At 45.0% G+C, this 27,441-nt stretch overlaps 1 protein-coding gene across 1 annotated transcript; it reads left to right on the forward strand.

Moving 5' to 3' along the window:
* Positions 1–873: 873 nt before the first annotated feature.
* LOC140730866 (uncharacterized) lies at positions 874–9,911 on the forward strand. Its single transcript, XM_073051842.1, has 2 exons — positions 874–936; positions 7,005–9,911. Exon 2 carries the CDS (start codon positions 7,410–7,412, stop codon positions 8,445–8,447), a length of 1,038 nt encoding a protein of 345 aa, XP_072907943.1. The 5' UTR covers positions 874–936; positions 7,005–7,409; the 3' UTR covers positions 8,448–9,911.
* Positions 9,912–27,441: the final 17,530 nt, after the last annotated feature.

Below are 27,441 nucleotides of genomic sequence, written 5' to 3' on the forward strand. Positions count from 1 at the left end.
CTTCTACACCTGCATGAACTCCCTGCATGATTTTCTCCAGGCTAAATAAGACGATGAGTTCACTGTGGCTTTGAGTTCTACAGGGCTCTGGAATAAGGTGGTTAAACTCCTTCTCCACCGCTATTTTCAACGTTTTCTGTCATTTTCACTAATTTCAAAGGACTGTGCCTCAGACAGCTGGGTTGTTGCAATGCAGCTCCAAAGTCTGACAGCAGACTAGCGAGTGAATCTTCAAAGGAGCAAAGTCAGAAAACAAAGAGTTGCCAGCCTGAGTCAGGGCTTTGGGGCTCCAGAGAGAGATGGGGTCTAGAGTTTATGATGGGGAGGAGGAGGAGGAACCAGACCAGAAGGATGTGGCTACAAATGAAAGATCAGAAAAGTTTTGAAACTGCTTGATCGAAAAAGGGGGGGGGGGGGTAAATTTCTGCAAAATACTGGTGGAAATCAACAGTTGAGGCAGCAAATATGGAGAGGACCCATATTTTAGGGTTTAGGCCGAACCCCTTCAGCATGCCTGGACTGTTGCTCCTCTGCTTAATTGCTGCCTGAACTGCAGAGTTCCTCCAGCATTTTATGTGTGTCTACATTTCCAGCAACTGCAGAATCTCTTGTGTTTCATATTTGCATTTGTAAGAAGGTTCTACTTTGGCATTAAACACGCAGAAAATTTGCTGATATTAAGCGTATTGTTTATAGGAGATGCTTTCTGCGTTATAAGAGCTGCTGGGTTTTCTACCCAAAAAAAAAACTGAGCTCTGGACATTGAACCGGTCGTTGCAGAAACTTTTAATGGCATCGTGATTTCCCAGAAAGCTCTGCGTAATAATTTTCCCTGTCGCTGAAGCTCCGAACGAATGCGCAGGCGTCAGGGATGCGGAAGTTCTCGAATATCGCGCATGCGCGCAGTACACAAAGGCCTCAGAATGATCGAAAAAGGTAAGAGAACTTTTCCGGGCCGGAGTTTTCAACACCGAGTGAGGAACAATTGCTGTGAACAACGGACACTGTAGTCCGCAATCCCGGGACAGTCCTGCTGTCTCTCAGCCCCACGATTCGCACACGGGCTCTGGGGAGCTTCCGGCTGATGGGGGAATGGGAACCAATGGATCTCTCAGACAGAGCTGAGCTCCAGCTATCTAATTGCAATGATTGGGAACTCGGAGAAAGGGAACAAAATCTTTTACATCAGCAGTGGAGAAAATCACCTTTGATCTACCTCCAATCACAAACAAGAGAAAATCTGCGGATGTGGAAAATCCAAGCAACACACACAAATTACACTCACAAAATGCTGGTGGAAAGCAGCAGGCCAGGCAACATCTACATGAAGAAGCACTGTCGACGTTTTGGGGCGAGACCCTTCGTCAGGACTAACTGAAAGAAAAGATAGTAAGAGATTTGAAAGGGGCAAGGGGAGGGGGAATTCTGAAATGATAGGAGAAGACAGGAGAGGGAGGTGTGAAGCTAAGAGCTGGAAAGGTGATTAGCAAAAGGGATACAGAGCTAGAGAAGGGAAAGGATCATGGGATGGGAGGCCTGGGGAGAAAGAAAGGGGGAGGGGAGCACCAGAGGGAGAGGGAAAACGGGCAAAGAGTGATGGGCAGAGAGAGAAAAAAGGGAGGGGGGAAGTAAATAGATCAGGGATGGATTAAGAAGGGGAGGAGGGGCATTGACGGAAGTTAGAGAAATCAATAATCATGCCATCAAGCTGGAGGCTACCCAGACAGAATATAAGGTGTTGTTCCTCCAACCTGAGTGTGGCTTCATTTTGACAGTAGAGGAGGCCATGGATAGACGTATCAGAATGGGAATGGGACGTGGAATTAAAATGTGTGTCCACCTGGAGGATCCGGCTTTCTCTGGCGGACAGAGCGTAGGTGTTCAGCGAAACTGTCCCCCAGTCAGCCACACTCAGGTTGCAGGAACAAGACCTTATATTCTGTCTGGGTAGCCTCCAACCTGATGGCATGAACATTGATTTCTCTAAGTTTCATTAATGCCCTTCCTCCCCTTCTTACCCCATCCCTTATTTATTTATTTATCCCCCCTTCTTTTATTCTCTCTCTGCCCCTCTCACAATCACTCTTTGCCTGTTCTCCATCTCCCTCTGGTGCTCCCCTCCCCCTTTTATTTCTCCCCAGGCCTCCCGTCCCATGATCCTTTCCCTTCTCCAGCTGTGTATTAATCACCTTTCCAGCTCTTAGCTTCATCCCTCTCCTCCTGTCCTCAATCATTTCAGATTTCCCCCTCCCCTCCCACTTTCAAATCTCTTACTATCTTTTCTTTCAGTTAGTCCTGATGAAGGATTTCAGCCCGAAATGTCAACTGTACTTCTTCCTGTAGATGCTGCCTGGCCTGCTGTGTTCCACCAGCTTTTTGTGTCTTTTGCTTGAATTTCTAGCATCTGCAAATTTCTTCGTGTTTGCGTTTTTAAACACACACAAATTGATGGAGGAACTCAGTATTAGTACTCTTTTCCATAGATGCTGCCCAGCCTGCTGAGTTCCTCCAGCATTTTGTGTGTGTTGCTTGTTCTACCTCCTCTTGTGGAACATGTTTTGACCCATTCTCTCTGGGTACATAATGATATCAAACACCTTTGCCCTGGGCAACAAGTAGCTTTCACATCACAAATGTGCCAGACTCCAGTGGGACAGACTACAGCCCTTCCCTTCATATTCATTGGTATTGCCATCAATGAGTTCACCACTGTCAGTCACCTGGGAGAGGGAGAGGGGAAATATTTATGTCCAATACAGAAACTGGTGTTACCAGTGTGTATTGTGGTGATGCAAATGTTGCTGGAGAATTTGCAAGTGGGAAGAAGTGGAGTGATATCTGGAAATCTGACTTTTTTAAAGCGTCATTTAGCAAGCAAATCAGTTATGGACAGTGTGCAAAAACTGGAGTGAAAAAATCCTTCATAACCCTCTACAGGCCTGCTACATAGCTTATGTGAGAGTGCAGATGAACTCGATCAAACCCAGAGGAGATCAAAGTTCTTATCGATAGTGATTGGCTAGCTGTTAAAATAAATACCTTTTTATTTAAAATTCAGTGTGCACATGTTGCTGTCACTGGGTAAAACTTGCACAGCACAAGACTTTTCAGCACACCGGTCATTACAAATTAGACGGGGCATTGATAGGGAGATTTCCAGTGTCCTTGATGCCCTCATGTATAAGATGTGCATCAGGCTGCAGCTTGTAACCCTGCACGCTAGAGAGTTGGAGGTGGAAATGGATGAATTCCAGATCATCTGGGAGTCGAAGTGGGTGATAGATATGACATGAAAAGAGATGAGTTCCACCGAGAGTCAGGAAGGGGAACGAGGTTAAATAGCCATCACAGAATACTCTTGGGACCATCCCACACAACAACAGGTTGTTAGAAACTTTTGGGGGGGGGGGGGATTACCTCGCAGAAGAAAGTCAAATGGGTGATAGGGGATTTGTTAGTTTGGGTATTAAAACTAGCAGAGGTCTAATATCCTAGTGATTAGGCTTGCTTGCTAGTGCTAGAGTGTGGGGGGGGGGGGGGGAGGCAGGTGGTTAAACTGAAGTTGCAGGGGGGATTGTCGTCAGAATGCCAGAACAGATAGTGGAGAGGGTAAATTGAAATGACTTATATCCTTCATATACGTGAGGCATAGAAATCTTTACATCTCTGTCTAAATGTGCAATGTGCAATTTATAGTAATTTATAATAAATAGTTTGTAAATAGGACAGTCATTATAACAGAAATACAATTGTATCAGCATGAATTAATCAGTCTGTTGGCCTGGTGGGAGATGATGTCCAGAAGCCTGTTGGGCCTGGCTTTTATGCTGTGGTACCATTTCCCAGATGGTAACAGCTGGAACAGTTTGTGGTTGGGGTGACTCGGGTCCTGAACGGTCCTTCGGGACTTATTACGCACCTGTCTCTGTAAATGTCCTGAATAGTGGGAAGTTCACATCTACAGAGGCACTGGGCTGTTCGCACCACTCTCTGCAGAATCCTGTGATTGAGGAAAGTACAGTTTCTATACCGGGCAGTGATGCAGCCAGTCAGGATGCTCACTATTGTGCTCCTGTAGAAAGTTCTTAGGATTTGGGGCCCCATCCCAAACTTCTTCAACCGTCTGATGTGAAAGAGCCGGTATGTACAGACCACATGAGATCCTCGATGATGTTTATGCCAAGGAACTTAAAGCTGTTCAGCTTCTCAACCCCAGATCTATTGATGCCAATAGGGGTTAGCCTGTCTCCATTCCTTCTGTAGCCCACAACCAGTTCCCTTGTTTTTGTGACATTGAGGGAGAGGTTGCTTTCTTGACACCCCGGCAGATGTTGTTCAGAAAAAGTCAGCAATCAAAAGGTTGAGCATGGTGCGATGAATGTGCTGAGCTGTGTATATCGCAATGCAGGAAGCATCATAGGAAAGCCAGATGAACTCAGGACGGGGAATTATGATACTGTAGCAATCACTGGGACTTGGGATTTAGAGGAACAAATTTGTAGAGAGATTGCAGACAATGCCAAGAAACAAATGTTGTTATGGTGAATGATTTTAACTTTCCATATATTGACTGGGTCTCCCATACTGTAAAAGGACTAGCTGGGGTAGAGTTTGTCAAATGTATCCTTAACCAGCATATAGAATTCCCAACGTAGAAGTGAGCAATAAGCTATTAGGAAATGATCCAGGGCTGGTGACAGAAATTAGTGTCTGGGAACACTTTGTATCTAGTGATCATAATGCCATGAGATTCCAAATAAATATGGAAAAAGAGAGGTCTGGAAGACAGGTTGAGATTCTAAGTTGGAGTTAGGCCAACCTTTCCACTATCTGATCTATTATTCAGGCTCCCATTCCTGCTGCAACTTTAGTTTAAACAACCCCCAACCCCTACCTCCCACCATGCAGCTCCATCACCCCTTTGGCTTTCATCTCCCAGATCAATATAAAGGAGGTGGATACCAGGTACAGGCAAATGGGAACAAATGGGGTACTTTTGAAGTACAGGAAATTCAAGTGAACACTTAAGAAAGAAATTTAAAAAAGGCATGAGGTTGCCCCAGCAGACAAGGTGAAGGAGAATCATCAGAGATTCTGCAGATATGTTAAGAGCAAAAAGATTGCACAGGAAAAATTAATCCTCTGGAAGATCAGAAATGGTAATCCATATGAGGAGACAAAATAAATGGGGGAGATTATTTTTGCATTCGCATTTACACAGGAGATGGACACAAGTGAGGCAAAACAGCATCAATTTCATGGACCCTGTACAGATTACAGAGGTGGAGATGTTTGCTGACTTAAGGCAAATTATCGTGGATAAATCCCCAGGGCCTGACAAGTTGTTCGCTAGGACACTAAGACAAGTGCAGAAATTGTTGGAGCCGAAGCACAGATATTTAAATCATCCTCAGTGACAGGTAAGGTACTGGAGGATTGGAGGACAGACAATGTTGTTCCGCTGTTCAAGAAAGGCTCTAAAAATAAAAAGGAAATTGTACATTGGTGAGCTTGACATCAGTAGTGGGAAAGTTATTGGAACACATGTGCATGAGCTGGATACATAAGTATTTAGATAATGTGGACTGATTAAGGATAGGCAGCATGGCTTTGTGCACGATAGGTCATGTCTAACCAATCTTATAGAGTCTCTCGAGGAAGATATCAGGAAAGTGGATGAAGGCAAGGCAGTGGATGTTGTCTACATGGATTTTTGCAAGGCACTTGACAAAGTCTCATATGGGAAGTTGGTCAAGAAGGGTGAATCACTCAGCATTCAAGATGAGATTGTAAATTGGATCAGACACTGGTTTTGGGAGAAGCCAGAGTGGTAGCAGATGGTTGTCTCGCTGACTGGAGGCCTGTGACTAGTGGTGTGCCACAGGGATCAGTGCTAGATCTGTTATTTGTCATCTACATCAGTAATCTGGATGATAATATGGTTCGCTGGATCAGCAAATTTCTGGATGAAACCAAGACTGGGGATTCAGCAGACTGCGAGAAGACTATCGGCTTGCAGTGCGATCTGGACCAGCTGGGAAAATGGGTTGAGAAATGGAAAATGGAATTTAATGCAAACAAGTGTGAGGTGTTGCACTTTGGTAGGACCTACCAGGGTTGGTCTTACACAGTGACTGGTCGGGCATGGAGGAGTGTTGAAGAAAGGGATCTGGGAATATAGGTCTATAATTCACTGAAAGTGGTATCACAGTTCAATAGGGATGGAAAGAAATATTTTGGCACATTGGCCTTCATAAACCAAAGTACTGAGTACTGGAGATAGATTTATGTTGACGTTGTACAAGACATTGGTGAGGCCTAATTTGGAGTATTGTGTATGGTTTTGGTCACAACCTACAGGAAGATATAAAAGAGTTCGAAAGAGTACAGAGAAAATTCACAAGGTTGTTGTCAGGTCTGGAGGACTTGGGTCTTCAAATGTAGAAGATTAAGGGGAGATTTGATGGAGGTATTCCACAATTATGAGGGAAAATACAAGCTGGCTTTGACCACTGAGATGGGGTGGGACTACTAACATTCACTCTAATTCCTTTTAGCAGCTGTGCAGGCCAACCATTCATCTGAGTAGAAGATATTTATGTGGCATTAGAACTGTGGCACTTAAATTAAAAGTACATAAAAGAAAATCCCAGCTGCACATCAACAACGGCTATTTGTGTGAGTGTTTCAGTTACTGTGGGGCCAGGCACCCATGCAGCTCAGCAGGAACAGGGAATAACACCAATGGAGTGTCAGACTGAGCCAAGACACAAACTGGTGATGGCAGAAATGCCCCATTCTTATAGAGACAGGAAGAGCATCAGAGAGTTTGAGGGTCATTCCAGATATTAGCACTGTGCCCAATTAAAAGATGATTTCTCTCTCCAACGAGTGTTGAACCTCACTGTAACAGTGTGATGCCAGATCACACCATGGCAACTCAAGTGATCTCATCTGAAATGTTGTCCTTCACCCATTGATGGATTTTGTATATCTTCTTACAGGTTAAAAATGACAAGGAATTTGTTTATGGGAATTCAAACACGGCACACCAGTTTTGCTGTCTCTGGCTAGATATTTAAAGAGTGGAGCAAGGGATTCACTCGATCATCCTTCCTGCTCAGACTGTATGGAGGGATTCACTCAGTCATCTGACCAATTGGCACGCCCATCATTTTACACAGCGGAGAGACTGTTCACCTGCTCAGACAGTGGGAATAGATTCACTTGGTCATCTCAACTGAAGGTACATCAGCAAGTTCACATTGGGTAAGGCCATTCACGTATTCTGTGTGTGAGAAGGATTCAGTCGGTCTTCCCGCTGGTGGATACACCAGTCAGTTAACACCGGGCAGAGGCTGGTCACCTGCTGAATTTGTGGGGAAGGATTTACTCGGTCATCTGACCTAATGGCTCACCAGCGAGTTCACACCGGGGAGCAGCCGTTCACCTGCTCAGACTGTGGGAAGGGATTTACTTGTTCATCTCAACTGAAAGTACATCAGAGAGTTCACACTGGAGAGAGGCCATTCACCTGCTCAAACTGTGGGAAGGGATTCACTCAGTCATCCAACCTACAGAGTCACCAACGAGTTCACACTGGGGAGAAGCCATTCACCTGCTCAGACTGTGGGAAGGGATTTACTCAGTTATCCAACCTACAGAGTCACCAACGAGTTCACACTGGGGAGAAGCCATTCACCTGCTCAGACTGTGGAAAGGGATTTACTCAGTTATCTAACCTACAGAGTCACCAACGAGTTCACACTGGGGAGAAGCCGTTCACCTGCTCAGACTGTGGAAAGGAATTCAGTCAGTTATCCACCCTACAGAGTCACCAACGAGTTCACACTGGGGAGAAGCCGTTCACCTGCTCAGAATGTGGGAAGGGATTCACTTGGTCATCTGATCTACTGGCACACCAGCGATTTCACACTGGGGAGAAGCCATTCACCTGCTCAGAATGTGGGAAGGGATTCACTCGGTCAACTGATCTGCTGGCACACCAGCGAGTTCACACTGGAGAGAAGCCATTCACTTGCTCAGAATGTGGGAAGGGATTCACTCGGTCAACTGATCTCCTGGCACACCAGCGAGTTCACAGTGGGGAGAGGCCATTCACCTGCTCAGACTGTGGGAAGGGATTTACTCGGTCACCTGATCTTCTGGTACACCAGCGAGTTCACAGTGCAGAGAGGCCATTCACTTGCTCGGACTGTGGGAAGGGATTCACTCGGTCCTCTGATCTGCTGGTACACCAGCGAGTTCACACTGGGGAGAGGCCGTTCACCTGCTGTGAATGTGGGAAAGGATTCAAGTGGTCATCTCATCTACTGAGACACCAGCAAGTTCACAGTGGGGAGAGGCCATTCACCTGCTGTGAATGTGGGAAGGCATTCACACGATCATCTCATCTGCTGAGGCACCAGCGAGTTCACACTGGGTAGAGGCCATTTACCTGCTCAGACTTTGGGAAGAGATTCTCTCAGCCGTCTCCATGAAATGTGCATCATTGAGTTCAGACTGGGGAGAGGCCGTTCACCTGCTGTGAATGTGGGAAGGGATTCACTCAGTAATCTAACCGTGTGACACTCTACCAGTTTCATACTGGGGAGAAAGTTTCAATAAGCTGCATGCTGGATATTTGTCCATCACCGTTGCTGAATGCAATTTCAAGAGTGACTGTTGGTTGCTGCTGCTCACCACACCCAGTTCTGCACCCTGGTCACTGGGCATGGGAGGAGTTTCTTCTGCTGCCTATTCACCTTTAATGGGACTGGAGTTTAATATTCTGGATCTGAGACAAATAAATAATTTTAAACTCTGTCTCTGGCACTTAGTGAATTTATAACACACCTGGTGTACAGTAGAGAGTCAACTCAGGCCGGCTGGACCCTGCCAGTGATTCAGTTCCATAACTTTCCTTTTAAATCCTCCCCTGTTGTTCATCTCTCACTCTCTCTCTGGTGATGGGTTCCAAACAGTCACCACTCTGTGAGTGAAGAGGTTTCCCTTGAATTCTCTGCAGACTGAAGAAGTCGAGCTGACTGCAGTTCTGTCTGACATGTTAGACCATAAGACAAAGGAGCAGAAGTCAGCCATTCGGCCCATCGAGTCTGCTCCGCTATTTCATCATGAGCTGATCCAATCTCCCCTTTAGTCTCATTCCCCAATACCTCTATATAAATAGAATAGATATTATATAGATATATAATAGAGATATTAGGATATAAGCAAGTTGTTCCCACTTGTTTATCCTGTAATATTATATCTGGATGGTTATTATGGATTGTCCTATCTGAAATAATGTATTGATTTGTAAGATTTTGACTCTAAAACTGGATCAGGCTTGAATTTATGGTGCCTTTATGAAGTGATGGAGGGCATTCATGAGTTTGCATTTTAAAGCAGGATTTTGGTGAATGATATTTGCCACTTGTGTACCTGTGTAATTGATCAGATTGAGTTAAACTGCTGCAGGATCCCAGAATGTGTTGAATTGTGTCTGGTTTCTCTTGGCATTTTCTGCATTTATTGCCTGGTTTGTTTGTCTTTTATGTAGTTTTGATTTTTTAAAATGTTAACCACCTTCTGCTGTATTTCTGCAAGGAACCCCTGTTTTTGGGAAGAGGTCGCCAACTCTCAGTCAGGTGCTCGATGCTTCCTTGTCAGCATCTCGTCTGCTCAGATTGTTGGGATATCTTCCATGGAGGGTCATACTCATTCCACTGGCTAATGTTTTCTTCCATAGTGATGATTCATTTTTCTGAGTTGGCCTCTCATTTAAGTTTTCTGGACTGTTTTTCTTATCAGAATTGCATATACCTGCATGGTGTGCTGAATCCTGTTTATTTTGTATGAAATTATATACTTTAGAAACTTTATCAGACTGTTGGGTGATTTTTTTTAATGTCTGTTATAGCTCTTCCTCCTTCTATCCTCAGTAGTGTTAATCTATAGAGTGTAAATAGTCTTTTGTAAATTTGTCTTTTCAGTTTTTTTTTTGTAAAGTTTCAGACTGGAGTGGGACCAAGATATTTTGCCTAAGGAATACGTTAATATGGGTGTAGCGAAAGTGTTTATTGCCTTTGTTGTCGGCATTGATCCTGTGGATAAGACATTGATCTCGTGGACAGCCAGAGGATTTTTCCCATGGTTGAAATGGCTAACGTGGGGGCATAATTTTATGGTGCTTAGAAATGGGTACAAAGGGGATGTCAGAGGTAATTTTTTCACAAAGAGCATGGTAGTTGCATGGAATGCACTGCAGGATAAGTGGGTAGGGGTGTATACAATACAATCTTTTAAGAGACTCTTAGATAGGTACGTGGAGCTTAGAAAAATAAAGGGCAATGCGGTAGGAAAATTCTAGGCAGCTTCTAGAGTAAGTTACATGGCAGGCACAACATTGTGGAATGAAGAGCCTGTAATGTGCTGTACATTTTGATTTTCTCTGTTCTATTTGTTATACCATGGGTCTCTGCTTGGCAAATGTTCTTAAGCCTTGAAGTAAATGTTGTTAAAAGTTTTCCTTTTTGCACTATTTTTCTGTTTTCATTGTTTTTTGGTTTTCCAGATAGCTGGGTGTCAAGAATTCTGATGAAGGGTCTTGGCCCCAAACGTCGATTCTCATCCATAGATGCTACCTGACTTGCTGAGCTCCTCCAGTACATTGTGTGTATTGCTCCAGACTTCCAGCATCTGCAGTATTTTGTGTCCCAGATACTTATATGTTCATTGAAAGGACATGCAGGTAGGGAGAGAGGGTGGTGTGGCTCTGTTGTTAAAAAATAAAATAAAATCATTAGAAAGAGGTGACATGCAGATGGAAGGTGTTGAGTCATTGGGGGTAGAACTAAAGAAGAGCAATGGTGAAAAGACCCTGATGGGAGTTTTCTGGATTCCCCCAAAAAGTAGTCGGTATATTATCCACAAATTGCAACGGGAGAAAGAAATTGCATGTCAAAACAGCAATGTTACAATAGTCATGATAGATAGTCATGCAGATATATTGGGAAAATAAGATAGGTGCAGGATCCCAAGAGGGGAGTTTCCTAGAACGCCCACAAGATGGCTTTTTAGAGCAGCTCCTGGTTGAGCCCAGCTGGGGATCAGCTATTCTCGAGTGGGTGTTGTGCAATGAACATGAATTAATTAGAGCACTTAAGGTGAAAGAACGCACAAGAGCAAGTGATCTTAAAATAATGGAATCCATCCTGAAATGCGAGAAGGAGGAGCTAAAGTGAGATGTCCCAGTATAACCGTGGAATAAAGAGAATTACAGAGAGAAGAACTGGCCAAAATTGTTTCGAAAAAAACACTGGCAGGGATGACGACAGAATGGCTGGAATTTCTGGAAGCAATTTGGAAGGCATAGGATAAACCATATGTACTGAAGAGGAAGAAGTATTCTAAAGACAAGCTGACACAACTGTAGCTAATGAGAAGGCAAAGCCAACATAAAAGCCAAAGAGAGGGCATCTAACAGATCAAGCAATGGTAGGAAGTTAGGGGATTAGGAAGCTTTAAAAAGCAACAAAAGGGAACTAAGAAAGTATTTAAGAAGGGAAATATGGAATGCAAAGTTAAGTTAGCCAGTAATATTAAAGAGGATACCAAATGTTTCTTCCGATACATAAAGTGTAAAGGAGAGACAAGAGTGGATATCGGACCACTGGAAAACAAGGCGGGGGGGGGGGGTAGTAATCGGGGACAAGGAGCTGGTGGATGAACTGAATAAGTATTCTGCATCAGTCTTCACTACAGAATACACTAGCAGTGGAAATCCAGACATCAGTGGTCAGAAGTGTGTAAAGTTACATTACTCGGGAGAAGGTTCTTGGGAAACAGAAAGGTCTGAAGGTAACTATGTCACCTGGACCAGATGGTGTACATCCCAGAGATCTGAAAGAGGTGGCTGAAGAGATTGTGGAGGGGTTAGTAATGATGTTTCAAGAATCAATGAATTCTGGTATGGTTCTGGAAATATGGAAATATCACTCCACTCTTCAAGACGGAAAAGAGGTGGAAGAACAGAAATTTTAGGCCAGTTTGTCTGACCCCACTGATTGGGAAGATATTCGAGTCGGTTATTGGGAATGTGCTTTCAGGGTATTTCTAGGCACATGATAAAATCGGCCATTCTCAGCATGTTGTCTTCAAGGGAAAATCTTGTCTGACAAGTATGTTGAAATTCTTTGAATTGATTGAAGTAACAATTAAGATAGACAAAGGAGAATCGGTTGATGATGTGCTTTCAGAACTGGATTTTCAGAAGGTCATTGACAAGCTGCCTCCCATGGATCTGCTTAACAAGTTATGACAGGAAATTATAGGAAAGATTCTTGCATGGATAATGCAGTGGATGATTGGCACGAGGCAAAGACTATAATAAGGGGAACCTTTTCTGGTTGGCTGCCAGTGACTTGTGGTGTTCCACAGGGATCTGTGTTGGGTCCGATTCTTTTTATGTCATATGGTAATGACTTAGATGGCAGAATTGATAGCTCTGTTGCAACGTTTGCCGAATATACCAAGATAGGTGGAGGGACAGGTAGTTTTGAGGAAGTAGAGATGCTACAAGAGGACCTCAACAGATTACAAGAATGGGCAAAGAAATAGTAGATGGAATACAGTGTAGGGAACTGTATAGTCACGTACTTTGGGGAAAGAAATAAAAGTGACAGCTGAAATACAGTGTAGGGACTGCGGGTCTGCAGTCAGGTACTCGGGTTCCCTCAGCATAATGTTGCACAAACATTATTAGCAAAACACACCGATACAATATGTGTTTCATTTTGATACAGACAAAAATGCCATTATAGAACTACAAGTACATTTCCACAGTGGTAGAGAAATGCTCAAACACCCCTCACCATCTCTGAAAACCTCTCCGACCCCAACAGCACTCGCCATCTCTGCAAATCCCTCCATCATCTTCCCTGGTGCATTGAGCTGACCCGAGAAAGACACTGTCCATAGCAGATGGCAGGGTTTATAAAACAGCCTCACACTTTTTGTTTATAAACCTACCAATTTGCATGAATATCTTGACTAAACCTCCTCCCACACTGTCTCCTGTAAAAAATAGCTATTTCCTTTTCTCAGTTCCTTTGTCTCCGCCACATTTGTTGACAGAATGATGTTTTCCTTTCCAGATCATCAGAGTTGTCCTCCTCCTTCAAAGAATGCAGTTTCCCTTCCACCACCATTGATGCTGATCTCACACCCAATTGCTCTATTTCCTGAAAATCCGCCTTCACTCCATATTCCAGTCACCTCCACAATTTCTCTTATCTCCAACCATCAAACATATATTTTTCTACTCCCCGCTCCAACTCCCTGCTTTCCATAGGGATTTCCTTGTCCACTCGTCTCCCCAAACTAATCTATTTCCTGGAACGTATCCTCGCAAAGCGAGGGAAGTGCTGCACATTCCTATTTACCTCCTCCCTCAGCACCATTCAGGATCACAACAGTCCGTCCAGGTGAGGCAACACTTCACCTGCGGGTCTGTCGGGCCATCGACTGTATCCGGCGCTCCCAGTGCCGCCTTCTGTACCTCAGTGAGACGCGATGTAGATTGGAAAACCTCCTTGTCGAACACATTTGTTCTGTCCACAGTAAAACGTATTTCCTGGTGGCCAATCATTTCAGATTTACTCTCCCCATTCCAACATGCCGGATCATTGTTGGACTGACAATGACAGCACTCCCAGGTTGGAGGGGCAACACCTCATAACACATCTGTGTATCTTCCAACCTGACAGCATGAACATCGATATCTTTAACTTCTATCTCCACTTTTCTTCCACCCACACCCCACCCTCTTGATTCTGTCTCCCTTTTTACCTCCTCTCTTGCCCACTGCCGATCATCTCCCTCTGATGCTTCCTTTCCATCCTTTTTCCCATTGTCGGCTCTCATCTCCTTTCAGATTCCTTATTTCCAGCCCTTTGCATTCTCCACCAACCACTTCACTCCTCACTTCATCTCCTCCCCCACCCACCCACTCACCTTCACTGTTGACTGGCTTCACCTATCATCTGCCATCTTGTACTCCTTCTCTGTCCACCATCTTATTCCGCACACCCCCACCCCCTTCCATTTCCGAGGAAGGATCTTAGGAATAAATGTATGTTATGCTTTCCCCCCCTCCCCCATAGATGCTACCTGACCTTCTGGTTCTTTCAACATTTTGTTTACGTTACTGTGCATCTCCAACATCTGCAAAATCTCATTGGGTCATAGTTCAGAGTGCAGAGACGACATCGGGTCTCACTACTGTAGAGGAGGCCACACCAGGAGAACAGGAAACAGTAGATGACCCCAACAGGCATGAAGCTGAAGAGTCACCTCAAAAGGAAGGACTGTTTTGGACCCTGAATAGTGGTGAGGAGTGTAGCACTTCAGCCACTTGCGAGGTTAGCTTCCAGCCCCCTACCCCCTTTCTTATCGCTGAAAACATCTCCCTTATGTGGACAACACTGCCACTTGATGGTGATTTGCCACAATAACAGTCCCTCGTGATTTCTGGACACCACTGTCACCAGGTTCTGCTCTGCTACATTAATAGTGAGAGAGAGAAATGTGATACTGCAGCCTGCTGAAATGGTTATTCAAGATTCAAGGTTGTTTCATGTCATTTCCAGCAAACAAGTGTAAATGAGATCAAAATAATTATTACTCCAGCTTTGGTGCAACAAAATAAAGCACAATAATAAAAATATATATCCACAGTTTACACACTGCACATGGATTGTATGTCCATAATGTGACACATAGGCACAGGATGTCTGTCCATAAGATGACTGACAGGAAATGATAGAATAGCAGTGCTTAGCGGTGTGGAAGGGTGAGTTAGTGGGTGGAGTTGTTGATCAGCCTTATTGCTTGGGGAAATTAGCTGTTCCAGAGGTTGGTAGTCCTGGTGTGCATGCTACGTAGTCTCCTTCCTGATGATCATGGGACAAGCTGGGAGGGTGAAGAGAGATTGTGAAAATCAGGCTGGTGCTTGTTCTCAAGAGAGGGAATTTGGAGAATACCAATGAGATGGCATTTTAGAACAGCTTATAGTTGTGCCACTATGGAAAATGTAATTCTGGATTGGGTGTTGTGCAATGAGTCAAATTTGATTTGGAAGCTGAAGGAAAGGGAATGCTGAAGTGTCAGTAATCACAATATGATAAAATTCACCCTGCAGTTTGAGAGGCTAAGCTACAAAAAGATTCATCGTGATTAGTGGAGTGAGATGAACTGCAAATTCACGAGAGAGGAGCTCACCGAAGTTGATTGGAAGGAGACACTAGCAGGGATGGTGGTAGAACAGCAATGGCTTCCTTACGCCAACACTTCCCTCCCCACTCTAGCCTTTCACATTTAAGGTTACGTAAATATGATGTTAGCTTTCATTATGAGAGGACTAGAGGGCAGGATATAATACTAAGGCTTTAAGCGGCATTGGTTAGACCACACTTTGTGATTATGTGATGTGGTCCCCATATCTCAGAAAAGATGTGCTGGAATTGAAGAGAGTCCAGAGGACGTTCATGAAAATGATTCCGGTGCTGACAGGGTTAAAGTACGAGGAGCATTTGATGTCTCTGGGCATGATCCTGCTGGAGTTTAGATTAATGAGGTGGGGTGGTGGGTGTGGTTCTCGAATACTGAAAATCCGAGATAGAATGACTGTGGAGAGGATGATTCCTATGGTGGGGGAGTCTAGGACCAGAGGACACAGATAGAGTGGATGTACAGAGGATGTTTCCTACAGTGCAGAGTCCAGGATCAGGGGGACCACTTTCTGAATAGAGGGACTTCAATTTAGAACAGAAATGAGGAGGAATTTTCCTGGTGTGTCTTATGATCGTGGCTGATCTAATCTCCTATGCCTATTCCCCTTGCTACCTTGATCTATCTCCCCTTCAAATATACCCAGGCAACCGGTCTTCACATCTTTGGGGCAACGAACCCCAAAGATTGTATACTCAGCTAGTTAGATAGATAGACACATCATTGATCCCAAAAAAATATATGGAAGATGTGGAATTCCTGAAATCTCCATCCATCTCCAGTTAAAATGAACGGACCTTATTGATTCCTGTCCTCGGTCTCAGCAAGAGAGATATCAAACCTCTTTCTCTCTTGTATCTCTGCCATCTCCATCCCTGGTTTCTATCGCATTTTAACTCCCCATCTCTCCCTCCACTATTCTTTCCCCCCCCTCTCCTCCGTCACTGTCTTTCTCCCACCCCTCCTTTTTCCCCGTCTATCACTCCCCGTTCATTTCTCACTCACGTCCACCTTAACGACCGCTATTCTCTTCCTTCCCTATCTCCCACACAGACACCACAGACATCGCCAGAATGGACTCACTGAGTTGTCAAAGGAGAACCCTGCATGTCCTTGTGGACGCCGAGACCAGCGACCACTGACAGGAGCGACTCGCGGAAATCGGTCATGGCGATGCAGCTGAAGGGGAGGGCCTGAACATGGGGCAGATTTCCACCAGCCTATCTTAGGTCAGACACACCTCTGATCCCTGCTGTTATTGGCTGCAGTGCCTTTTGATCAAATGAGAACTCACACGGTGATTAGTTAATATGAATGTCAGTCAGCCTTCCTGTCTTTCTGAGCTTCAGTTTGGATTTCATATCGGGGACAGGAATCCACTTGTAGGAGGTAGAATATTTGGTAAAGCAAAATGGGAGAGATGTAAGATTTTATGTGATGATGCATCAGTCTCCGAGTGACATTATTAAGAATAAAAGGGTGCAGGTCGTGTTGAGGAAGGCGGTGATTTACTGGAAGTCATATTGACATAATATTTGAAGGGATATCTAACTTGGAGATGTTTGGGGACTGATTTAGAAAATGGGGGGAATTTGAAATGATCTTAATATTTCAGTATTGATTCATGAGGGAAAAATGATTGTTACTGAAACGGAAGGTTGTGTTGCTGACTGGGTCATTTGCTGAGATTCATAATCAGGATAATTTAAGTGAATAAGTTAAACAATGTAGTGATAAATGTCTAAGTGAATACCATGATGTGTTGGAAGTCAGTTGAAGCAATGATAGTATCATTGATGTAGTTTTCTTTGTAAGAATTTAAAAAGTCTTATTAATGCAAGTCAGGCGTCCCCAGGAAAGGATGATATATGTAATTGTAACTGTATATAATACTCTTTTGTGAAAACATTAACATTTTTGAATCATGTTTGGAGATTAGGCCATCTTCCTCCCTCATGGAATACAGCAGCAGTAATGCCAGTTCTGAAACCTGGCAGATCCCCGTCTGTTCCTTCTAGTTATGGGCTTATATCGTTAAAGTCTCATTTATGTAAACTGAGGGACTGCATGGTAATCAAGTGCTTGAATTATATTTTGGAAAGAGCAGTGATATTGCGTTTTATTAGAGTGGATTGTGGAAGGGTAGAATGACATTAGATTCAGTTTTAGGTTTTGAAGATGATTATAGGAAAGCACGGTTAAACAAAGATGTTGTAATAGCAGTATTTTTAATATTTTAAACGCATGTGATATGATATGTTATGGAAGGAAGGCCTTTTGAATAAATTTTGGAAATTAGGAATGAGTGGAGATTGCATAATTTATCTGAGTTTTTTATTTGGACGGTTTGTGCAGATACAGCTGGGCACGTTATGTTTGTGTTTCTCTGAGATAGAGAACGGGACCCCACAAGGCAGTATTTGTAGGCCTTCATTATTTAATATTATGATTAATGATACTTTCTCTGAGATAGGTATCTGGTGGTAAATCACTATATGCAGATGATGTAGCTTTATAGATTAGAGGTAGTTTTTCAGTTTTACTGTAAATAGGATGCAATTTACAATTAATAGGTCAAACAATGGGCAAATATATGACGATTTTAAGCTTTCAAATGCTAAAACACATCATGTGCTTTACAAACAGGATTAATAGACCAGCACTTGATTTGAATTCATATGTTTAAACTCTTGAGGAAGTGTCGATGGTAAACTTTGCAGGCATGTGGACAGATAATAAGCTGACCTGGTCGCACCATATACATAAAGTAATTCATAAATGTAAAGGAGTGTTAAATCTCCACAGGCATCTGTGGGTATTATGGGGTGCAACACGAAAATCTTTGTTGATCATTTATATTTAACCATATAACAATTACAGCATGGAAACAGGCCATCTTGGCCCTTTTAGATAGATAGATAGATAGATAGATACTTTATTCATCCCCATCGGGAAATTCAACTTTTTTCCAATGTCCCATACCCTTGTTGTAGCAAAACTACAACAAGTCCGTGCTGAATGGTTACTCTCACCTAGTCCCACTGACTTGCACTCAGCCCATAAGCCACCATTCCTTTCCTGTCCATATACCTATCCAATTTTTTTTTAAATGACAAAATCGAACCTACCTTTACCACTTCTACTGGAAGCTCATTCCACACAGCTACCACTCTCTGAGTAAAGAAGTTGTCCCTTGTGTTACCTCTAAACTTTTGGCCCTTAACTCTCAACTCATGTCCTCTTGTTTGAATCACCCCTACTCTCAATGGAAAAAGCCTATCCACGTCAACTCTATCTATCCCTCTCAGATTTTTTAATACCTCGATCAAGTCCCCCCTCAGCATTCTACACTTTAAAGGATAAAGACCTAAATTGTTCAAACTTTCTCTCTAACTTAGGTGTGAAACCCAGGTAACATTCTAGTAAATCTCCTCTGTACTGTCTCTATTTTGTTGTCATCTTTCCTATAATTCGGTGACCAGAACTGTACACAATACTCCAAATTTGGCCTCAACAATGTCTTGTACAATTTTAACATTACATCCCAACTCCTATACTCAAAGCTCTGATTTATAAAGGCCAGCATACCAAAAGCTTTTTTCACCACCCTATCCACATGTGATTCCACCTTCAGGGAACTATGCACCATTATTCCTAGATCAATCTGTTCTACTGCATTCCTCAATGCCCTACCATTTACCATGTATGTCCTATTTTGATTAGTCCTACCAAAATGTAGCACCTCACACTTATCAGCATTCAACTCCATCTGCCATCTTCCAACCCACTCTTCTAAGTGGCCTAAATCTCTCTGCAAGCTTTGAAAACCTACTTCAGTATCCACAACACCACCTATCTTAGTATCATCTGCATATTTACTAATCCAATTTACCACCCCATCATCCAGATCATTAATGTATATGACAAACAACAATGGGCCCAGTACAGATCCCTGAGGCACACCACTAGTCACCGGCCTCCAACCTGACAAACAGTTATCCACCACTACTCTCTGGCATCTTCCATCCAGCCACTGTTGAGTCCATTTTACTACTTCAATATTAATACTAACGATTGAACCTTTCTAACTAACCTTCTGTGTGGAACCTTGTCAAAGGCCTTACTGAAGTCCATATAGATAACATCCATTGCTTTACCCTTGTCAACTTTCCTAGTAACCTCTTCAAAAAATAAGATTTGTCAAACATGACCTCGAATGTTTAATTTGATCTGTTCTTGACTCTGGCGGTGTGGCTTAAGGATCAGCTTCATCTTCAACTTGAAAATGCTTTGGTGTGATACAAGCACAGGCTTTAAGATTGTGTTGTTGTGCAGTAAAGTCGTTCTGTTTCAGCTTTACATGTTCAATTGGGACAATTGCCCTTAAGATCACAGACGCTGAAGTTGCTGTTAACATGCTGAATTAATTTGAGGGGTAAAGACATGATCACCCTGTTAATGGTGTGCTAGAGGACTTTTTGAACATGAAGAGAAGAATGTTTTAAGTTTTCGATGGCTGTGTTCTTATCAAGCTCAGAATATGGGTGTATTGGGTGATACAATATGTAGCACTGTAGCTTTCTCGGTAACCCCACTTTGTTTTTTCAAATGACATTAGTTGATTTTAGGTTACACGATTGGATTCTGTTCTGTCTGAGAGTCTGCTGGTTTATCAGTACATTAATGAAAATTATTATCATACGGTAACCATTTTTACAGAAGGATCAAAAGATAATTTAACTGGGAATAGTGGTGTGGCTGTTTTTTGTGTGCCTGAATTGCAGGTAATGATAAAGAAATAACTCACCAGCCATTTATCGGTACATGAAGTAGAATTCTTTATCATTATTTTAGGGTTACAGTGGGTAGAGGAAATTGGTCGTTGCAGACTTGTAATTTGTTCAGAATCCTTTTCGGTTTTGATGAGTAATAAAACATGTCATTCCAGCAGTAGGTCAGATTGACTGTTAGAAACTCATCAAACAGTATTCCATATACAAAGTTCGGTTCATGTGTATGCACCTTATGGGCCCTGCATGGGATGTAATGCTCACGCAATCAGCTGGTGTATGTCTAGGTGAAAATTTGTCCACCCACCAAACCACGCCTCTCGTATACGTGGATGCTGTGAAATTCACACTAACACAAACTCACACACACAATATCAAACCGCACACCATGTAAGTTTACAGAATACAGTTTATAAATCTTACTAGAACTAAGTGATTAATAACGATATATATGAAAGAAAAGAAAGAAAAGGCGCCAGAACTTATCAGGGTTCAGTCAATTAATGCACATCGTTGGAGCTGAACCATCGAATCCCCCGTCCTCTCTTCGATCTTCTCCGACCTCCACACCCTGCGCACCTGGGACCACCCTTGGTGATTGACCAGCAGTGCCTTCAGTACCTGTCCGCCTTCCTTGCGGTCTCCTTCCCAACTCCCTAAAGGTCCGTGCCACAACAGCTCACAGACTAACAAAAAAAAACATCTATCCCAATTGGTTAACAAATGAATACAATTCTCGTTATCAGTAACTATAACCCAAACAAGCTTCGAGAATGGTCTGCAAGAAAAAGCACTCTCTCACCCGCCTCAGTCCCAAAACACAAGTCAATGGGCAACCTCGCTTCCCACCCGAACATCAGATAATAAGGCGAGTACCCTGTAGCGTCATTGTGAGTACAATTGTAACAGTGAACCAAATGCCCAATGTGCCAACTCCACTTACTTTTCCGACCAATCTCCAGAGTCCCGAGCATATCCAACAGGGTCCGGTTAAACCTCTCGGGCTGAGGATCACCCTGCGGGTGATAGGGTGTGGACCTGGATTTCTCAACCCCAAGCATAGTCAGTAATTCATGGATAAGCCGGCTTTCAAAGTCCCGTCCCTGATCACTATGAATCTGCCTGGGAAGGCCATAATGAACAAAGTGTTCCTCCCATAACACCTTCGCCACTGTAGTTGCTTTCTGGTCCTTAGTGGGAAACACATGAGCATATCGAGTGTAATGATCCGTGATGACTAAGACATTCGCGGTGTTGCTGGTATCTGGCTCAATAGACAAGAAATCCATACACTCCAGGTCCAGGGGTCCCGCACTCTGCTAGTGCGACAAAGGAGCTGCTGGCGCAGGCAGGGTCTTACTCCTGATGCAACGACTGCACTTCCTACAGTATTCTTCAACCTCCTCCCTCATCCGGGGCCAGTAGAACCGGTCCTTGAGTAATCCAATGGTCTTTTTCACCCCCAAGTGCCCGGAATCATTATGCAGTGCCTGGAGCACAGTCTTCCGATATTTCTTAGGCATGATCAGCTGCCAACGCTGGGGGTGGTCCGGGGGCGTTGTGACCCGGTACAAGACTTAGTTCTTCAACTTTAACCGAGGCCATTCCTTCAATAATGGAGGCACTGAAGCGTGTTTCGTCTTCTCTGCCCATGTTATATCCCCCTTCTCCACACAGTGCCAATGCCTGGGTTATTTCGCTGAGCAGCTGCTACTTCCCCCGGACTTAGTTCCGGCAACAGTTTAGTCTTTAGTGCAGTCAGGTCACAGTAAACCTGGGGCAGGACATCATCAAAAGCCCCCAATGGGTCCATTGCTCGCTCCGGCCTCGCCTTTCCCTCTGCCTTCACTGTGATAGCAAACTGACACATGGTTTTCACTCCAGGGGCAGGAATGCTCTCCCACTCCTTGTCAGTCTCCAGTTCCGCATGCTCCCACCGTGACAAAGCATCTGCATCGACATTCTTGCTTCCCGGCCAGTACTTCAGGCTGAAATCATATACCAACAAAGCTGCCAACCGCCGATGCCCTGTGGCATCCAGTTTCGCCGAAGTCAGAATATAAATGAAAGGATTGTTATCCGTTCTCACCTCAAACTTGGCTTGGTACAGGTAGTTGTTCAACTTGTCCACCACCGCCCATTTCAGCACCAGGAACTCCAACTTGTGAGTGGGGTAGTTTCTCTCAGATGGCGACAAACTTCGGCTGAAAAACGCCACTGGTCTCAATGCATTGCCCTGTTCCTGGTACAGGACAGCCCCTAGACCCTCTCGGCTGACATCAGTGTGCAGCACATTTGGCTTCTGGGGATCGGCAAAAGCCAACACCGGGGCCTGGGTCAGCGCCCTTTACAGAGATTGGAACGCCTCTTCATATTTATCATCCCATCTCGATCCAAAAGGCTCCGCTGGGTTCCAGTATCCTCCTGCGTCTTGCCCCCCCCCCCCCCGTCCCCCTTCATTTTCTTCCACAGGTGGATAGCCACACAATAGCTGGGTCAATGGGTGACACAGTTTAACGTATCCTTTCACGAATCCCCAGTAATACCCACAGAATCCCAAAAAACGAGTGTAGGGCGCTCAACTTCTGGGGTCTCGGCCAGGTGGTCACTGCGTCCATCTTAGCCGGATCAGTAGCCACTCCCTTTCTCGAAATTATGTGGCCAACATAGCCGACTGACGACCTACAGAACTGGCATTTGTCCAGGGAAAGTTTCAACCCTTCCTCCTTAAGCCGGCTTAACACCTTCAGCAGCCTCTCCTCATGTTCCTCCAAAGCAGATCCAAACACTATCAGATCGTCCAGATACACCAGCACTTCGAGCAGGTTTATATCCCCTACAGTCCTCTCCATGAGCCTCTGGAAGGTGGCTGGGGCCTCCGATATGCCTTGGGCATTTGTTTGAACTGAAAGAACCCCAGTGGGCAGATAAAGGCCGTCTTCTCTTTATTGGCCTCACACATCGGGATCTGGTTATATCCACTCCTCAAGTCCAGCACACTAAACCACTTCGCTCCACTCAGACAGGCCAGCGCATCTTCGACCCTCAGGATGGTATACTGGTCAGGGACAGTGAGCCGGTTCAAAGTCCTATAGTCCACACACATGCATAGCCTTTCGTTCCTCTTCCAGGCCACTACTATTGGGGACGCATAGGGCCTTCAGGAGTCAGCAATGATTCCAGTTTCCTTCAACTTCCACAAGTGCTGCCGCACGTCTTCCACATCTGCAGGGGCCAGTCGCCGTGACCTCTCTCTGAATGGGGTGTCCTCAGTCACTCAGATGGTATGGCGAGTACTCTTGGAGCAACCCACACAAACTTGCCAAGAAAAAAGATATCTTCCAGTTCCAAAATCTTCTCCACCAGCCTGCGTTTCCACTCCGACGACACAGGAGAATCCCCAAAGTTAAAAGCCTCAGCGGTCAGCTTTCCTCTGTTTTCGAATCCTTCCCCCTTGGTGGGCCTCACAGGGGCGCTAGACATTACCGTCACCGGGAACAAATGTGCCAGCGGCATCCCTCTCTTAAAGGTGATTTCTCTCTCTGTAGTGTTCCTGATACTCACGACTATCTGTCTCGCATGTACCACCGCTGGCCTCTGCACTTCGGGCCTCACCAGCACCCCCGCCAGAAACCGAGTCTCCCCCTCGAGATCTTCCTGGGCGTCTACTAACAGGGCTTCGCCGGCCGACACTCCGGGGAATCTGTGGGTCCCCATCACTAGTGCCATCGCCACTGGTCGTATCACTTTAGGCCTTGCCTGCGTACACCACACCATCCCTCGTTTGCACTCAGGATCCAGCCCTTGGGGGTCACCCACTTCTTGGAAAACCGCCCGAAACACTGGGTGTACCGAGAAGGACTCCAGGAAGTTCTCCCCCACCTTCTCCTTACAGGCTCCCAGGAGCAGTTGCACATAGGGGGAGTCAGTCCCCTCCGGAAGGGCAGCGCCACCTGTTTCCACCGGGTCCGGACACACCAACACCAACGTCTCAATAGCTTCAGACACTCCCACATCGCCCTCCGAGAATTCCAGTCTCACTGACAGGTCCCCATCATACGGATAATCACCCTCCCTCACACTCCAAATCTCCAGTGCGTCAAATGGGGCCACTGGCAAGTGCTTTAGATATGTTGTAGAACGACCGGTACAATAAGGTAACCTGTGATCCTGTGTCGAGAATGGCTTTTGTGCAAACTCCCTCTATCCGTAGGCACACACTGTAACAGGGTCCCGCCAGCCCAGCCATAATAAAGGCTTGGGCTTTTGGTGTCCCCTGGTTGATTTCTGGGAACATGTTCCTCCAGAGACTCCAGTCCATCCCTCACTGAGTCTCCACTAAGTTTACCGACACCTTCCCTTCTTAGTCACCCGGGGGCTTGCCCACCATGAGACGCCTTGTCTCTCACAATCCCACCGAAAGTGTCCCTCATACTCACAGCTGTAGCACACCCTTGGCCGCTCACATTCCCGCTGGAAATGCCCCTCTTTTCCACAGTACCAGGGGGATACTCTCCCTGTCCATCCCCTCAAATGGGGTGTCCCTATTGTCCTAGAACCCCTTGGGTTTGAGGTCCTCCACCCAGCCACCACTTTTTGTACCGCTGAGGATTGCTTCCGGAGGCCCGAGCCCCTTTTTCGGCCCAATGTGCTTTCTTCCTCCTGCACCTCTCTAATCAGCTGCCCGAATGATGGAGGGGGGCTCTTTTTATAGAACTGTCAGAGACTCCACGCCACCTTGTGCTCCTCCAGGGAACCACTAAATATCTGACTCATCCTCACTCTTGCTACATTGTGCGCATTCACTAGCCCCCGGCGCCGCAACCCCGCAAGCATTCTCTCCAGCCGAAATATGTATTCTGAGAGCTTTTCCCCTCTCTGTTGCTCCATGTGGTGAAACTCTGCTAAAAGCAGCCAGGAATCCCCTGACATCCCAAACGCTCCCTCCAAAACTTCTATATACTCCTACAATGAAGCCAAGGGCTGTTCAACTTTCAACCCCCGGACTACTTTGGCCGCCCCTCAAACTTCCCATCAGTCGTTGTCTCTTCTTCTCATCCGAGCCTGGCCACACCTCTAACAACAGGGGCGTATGTTCGATCCAGGTCTCATAGCCAACCTCCCCATCCAGAGTAGGCGTGGCTCCTGTGAAAACCACCAGCTTCAGCCGTGGCCTCTCGGCCACTCCCACCAGGGCGGCTGCCAGCTTAGACGCCTCCCCTCTAGCTGGGGGGCGGGGCCTGTCCAAGCCTTCCCACTCCGACCCCCCCTTACTGGTTACTGGCACCTCCCCTGGGGTCAACTCTAGCTCCTCCTCCGGTGTCTCCTCACCTTCATCCTCCGGGAGGGTGTGGAGGCCCCATGGCCCCGCCTCCCCCTGGCCACTGACCATCACTGGCAGTTCCAACGTCCTGACGTCAGCACTCGTATGAACCCACACCCAGCTAGCCTCCATTTCTTTACCACACCTACGTGCCACCAGTTCTATTGGCCCTATATCTTTGACCAAACTCAACCCCCGCAGTAACGCACCATCCGAAATGTGGAAATCCACCCCGCTTAACACACACGCATAATTCACCGGTACATCCTGTAACTTGCACCAGTTTACAAAGTTATCTCTATCCATCTGCGCACTACTGAACGTGCGCGATTTGGACAGCGTATGAAAATTCAATCCCGGACGATACCCCCCAAATGTAATGCTTACGCAATCGGCTGGTGTATGTCTAGGGGAAGATTCGTCCACCCGCCAAACCGCACCTCCTTTTATATGTGGAAGCTGTGAAATGCACACTAATACGAACTCACATACACAATATCAAGCGCATACCATGTACGTTTACAGAATACACTTTATAAATCTTACTGGAACTAAGTGATTAATAACGATACAATATATATGAAAGAAAATAAAATAAAGAAAAAGGCGCCAGAACTGATCAGAGTTCAGTCAATTAGTGCACATCGTTGGAGCTCTTCCATCTACTCTTCGATCTTCTCCAACGTCCACGACCCGCGCACCTGGGACCACCGTCGGTGATCGACCAGCAGCGCCTCCGGCATCCATCTGCCTTCCTCGCGTTCTCCTTCCCAACTCCCCAAAAGTCCGCGCAAATCACAGCTCACAGACCCACATGAGAGAATAACATCTATCCCAATTGGTTAATAAATGAATACTATTCCTGTTATCAGTAACTATAACTCAAACAAGCTTCGAGAATGCTCTGCAAGAAGCACTCTCTCACCAGTTAGCATAACAAAGAAGCATTTTTACTTTTAACAAAGAATCCATTTTAATTAACATACGCAGTACACTCAGTACACCTGTAAGATTGCCAAACATTATCTCCTCAGCAATAATGCCAACACTATCTTGTGCCCCACCCCCGACTCTCTCCAATTTCTGACAGATATCTAACATAGCAACGAATGAATGAAAAGCCTTTTGATTTCGTCCGCTATCACTAACTCTTCAGCATCATTTCCCAACGGTCCAACATGCACTCTTGTCTTTTTGCCTCTTTAGCTCGCTGAAAATAGTTTTGGCATTTTAGTAGTTGATTTTCCCTCATTGTATTTTTAGTTGTTTTGTCTCAGTTTTTCAAAGCTTCTCACTCCCCTAATTTCCTGCCATGTTCCATGTCTTTTGCTACTATGCTGCCCTTGCAATCTCTGGTCAGAAATGGGTTCCTGATCTTCCCTTTAAAATACTTCTTCATCTGGGTGAATTTACGCTGCACCATCTGAACTGCTGGCTGAAACTTCAGCCACTGATGCTGGACCACCATCCCTGCGACCATCCCCTTCCTTTTCGCAGATCCTTTCGGATGCCTCTGAATTTCTCGTTATTCCACTATGATACTGACACGTCTAATTTTAGCTCGTCCTATTCAGATCGCAGGGTGAATTCTGTGCTATCAGATCGTGATCATTGTCTCTTAACGGTTCCTTTACTGTAATTAAATCTGGTTCATTATGCAACGCCCACTCCAGAAATTTCACTTCGCTGTGAGCTGACCCAGGATATGTGCTCAGAAAGCATCTTCATTCTATATATTCCATCTGTAAATCTTTCCCTACTTTTCCATATTTCCAAGATCCCGCTACAATCTTTCACAGGCTTTCCTCGACAGCTGCATTTCCAGCCTTGGTGTCATCCTCAAATTTGTTGATCTAATTTACCTTATTATCTTCTAGATCGTTGATAGACATCAACAGACTCGGCACTCTACTTCCTTTATCAATCCTCTTAGTAACCTCTCCGGAAAACTCTGTAAGATTAATTAGACACAACTTACCACGCTCAGAGCCCTGATGACTATCCCTAATCAGACATTGTCTTTCATATCCATAAGAA

Source organism: Hemitrygon akajei, chromosome 7 (genome assembly GCF_048418815.1).
Source record: "Hemitrygon akajei chromosome 7, sHemAka1.3, whole genome shotgun sequence".
In the NCBI taxonomy this organism is placed as follows: domain Eukaryota; kingdom Metazoa; phylum Chordata; class Chondrichthyes; order Myliobatiformes; family Dasyatidae; genus Hemitrygon; species Hemitrygon akajei.

Excerpts from the sequence above, each read along its gene's own strand:
- LOC140730866 (XM_073051842.1), top strand. The coding sequence starts at position 7,410 with ATGGCTCACCAGCGAGTTCACACCGGGGAGCAGCCGTTCACCTGCTCA.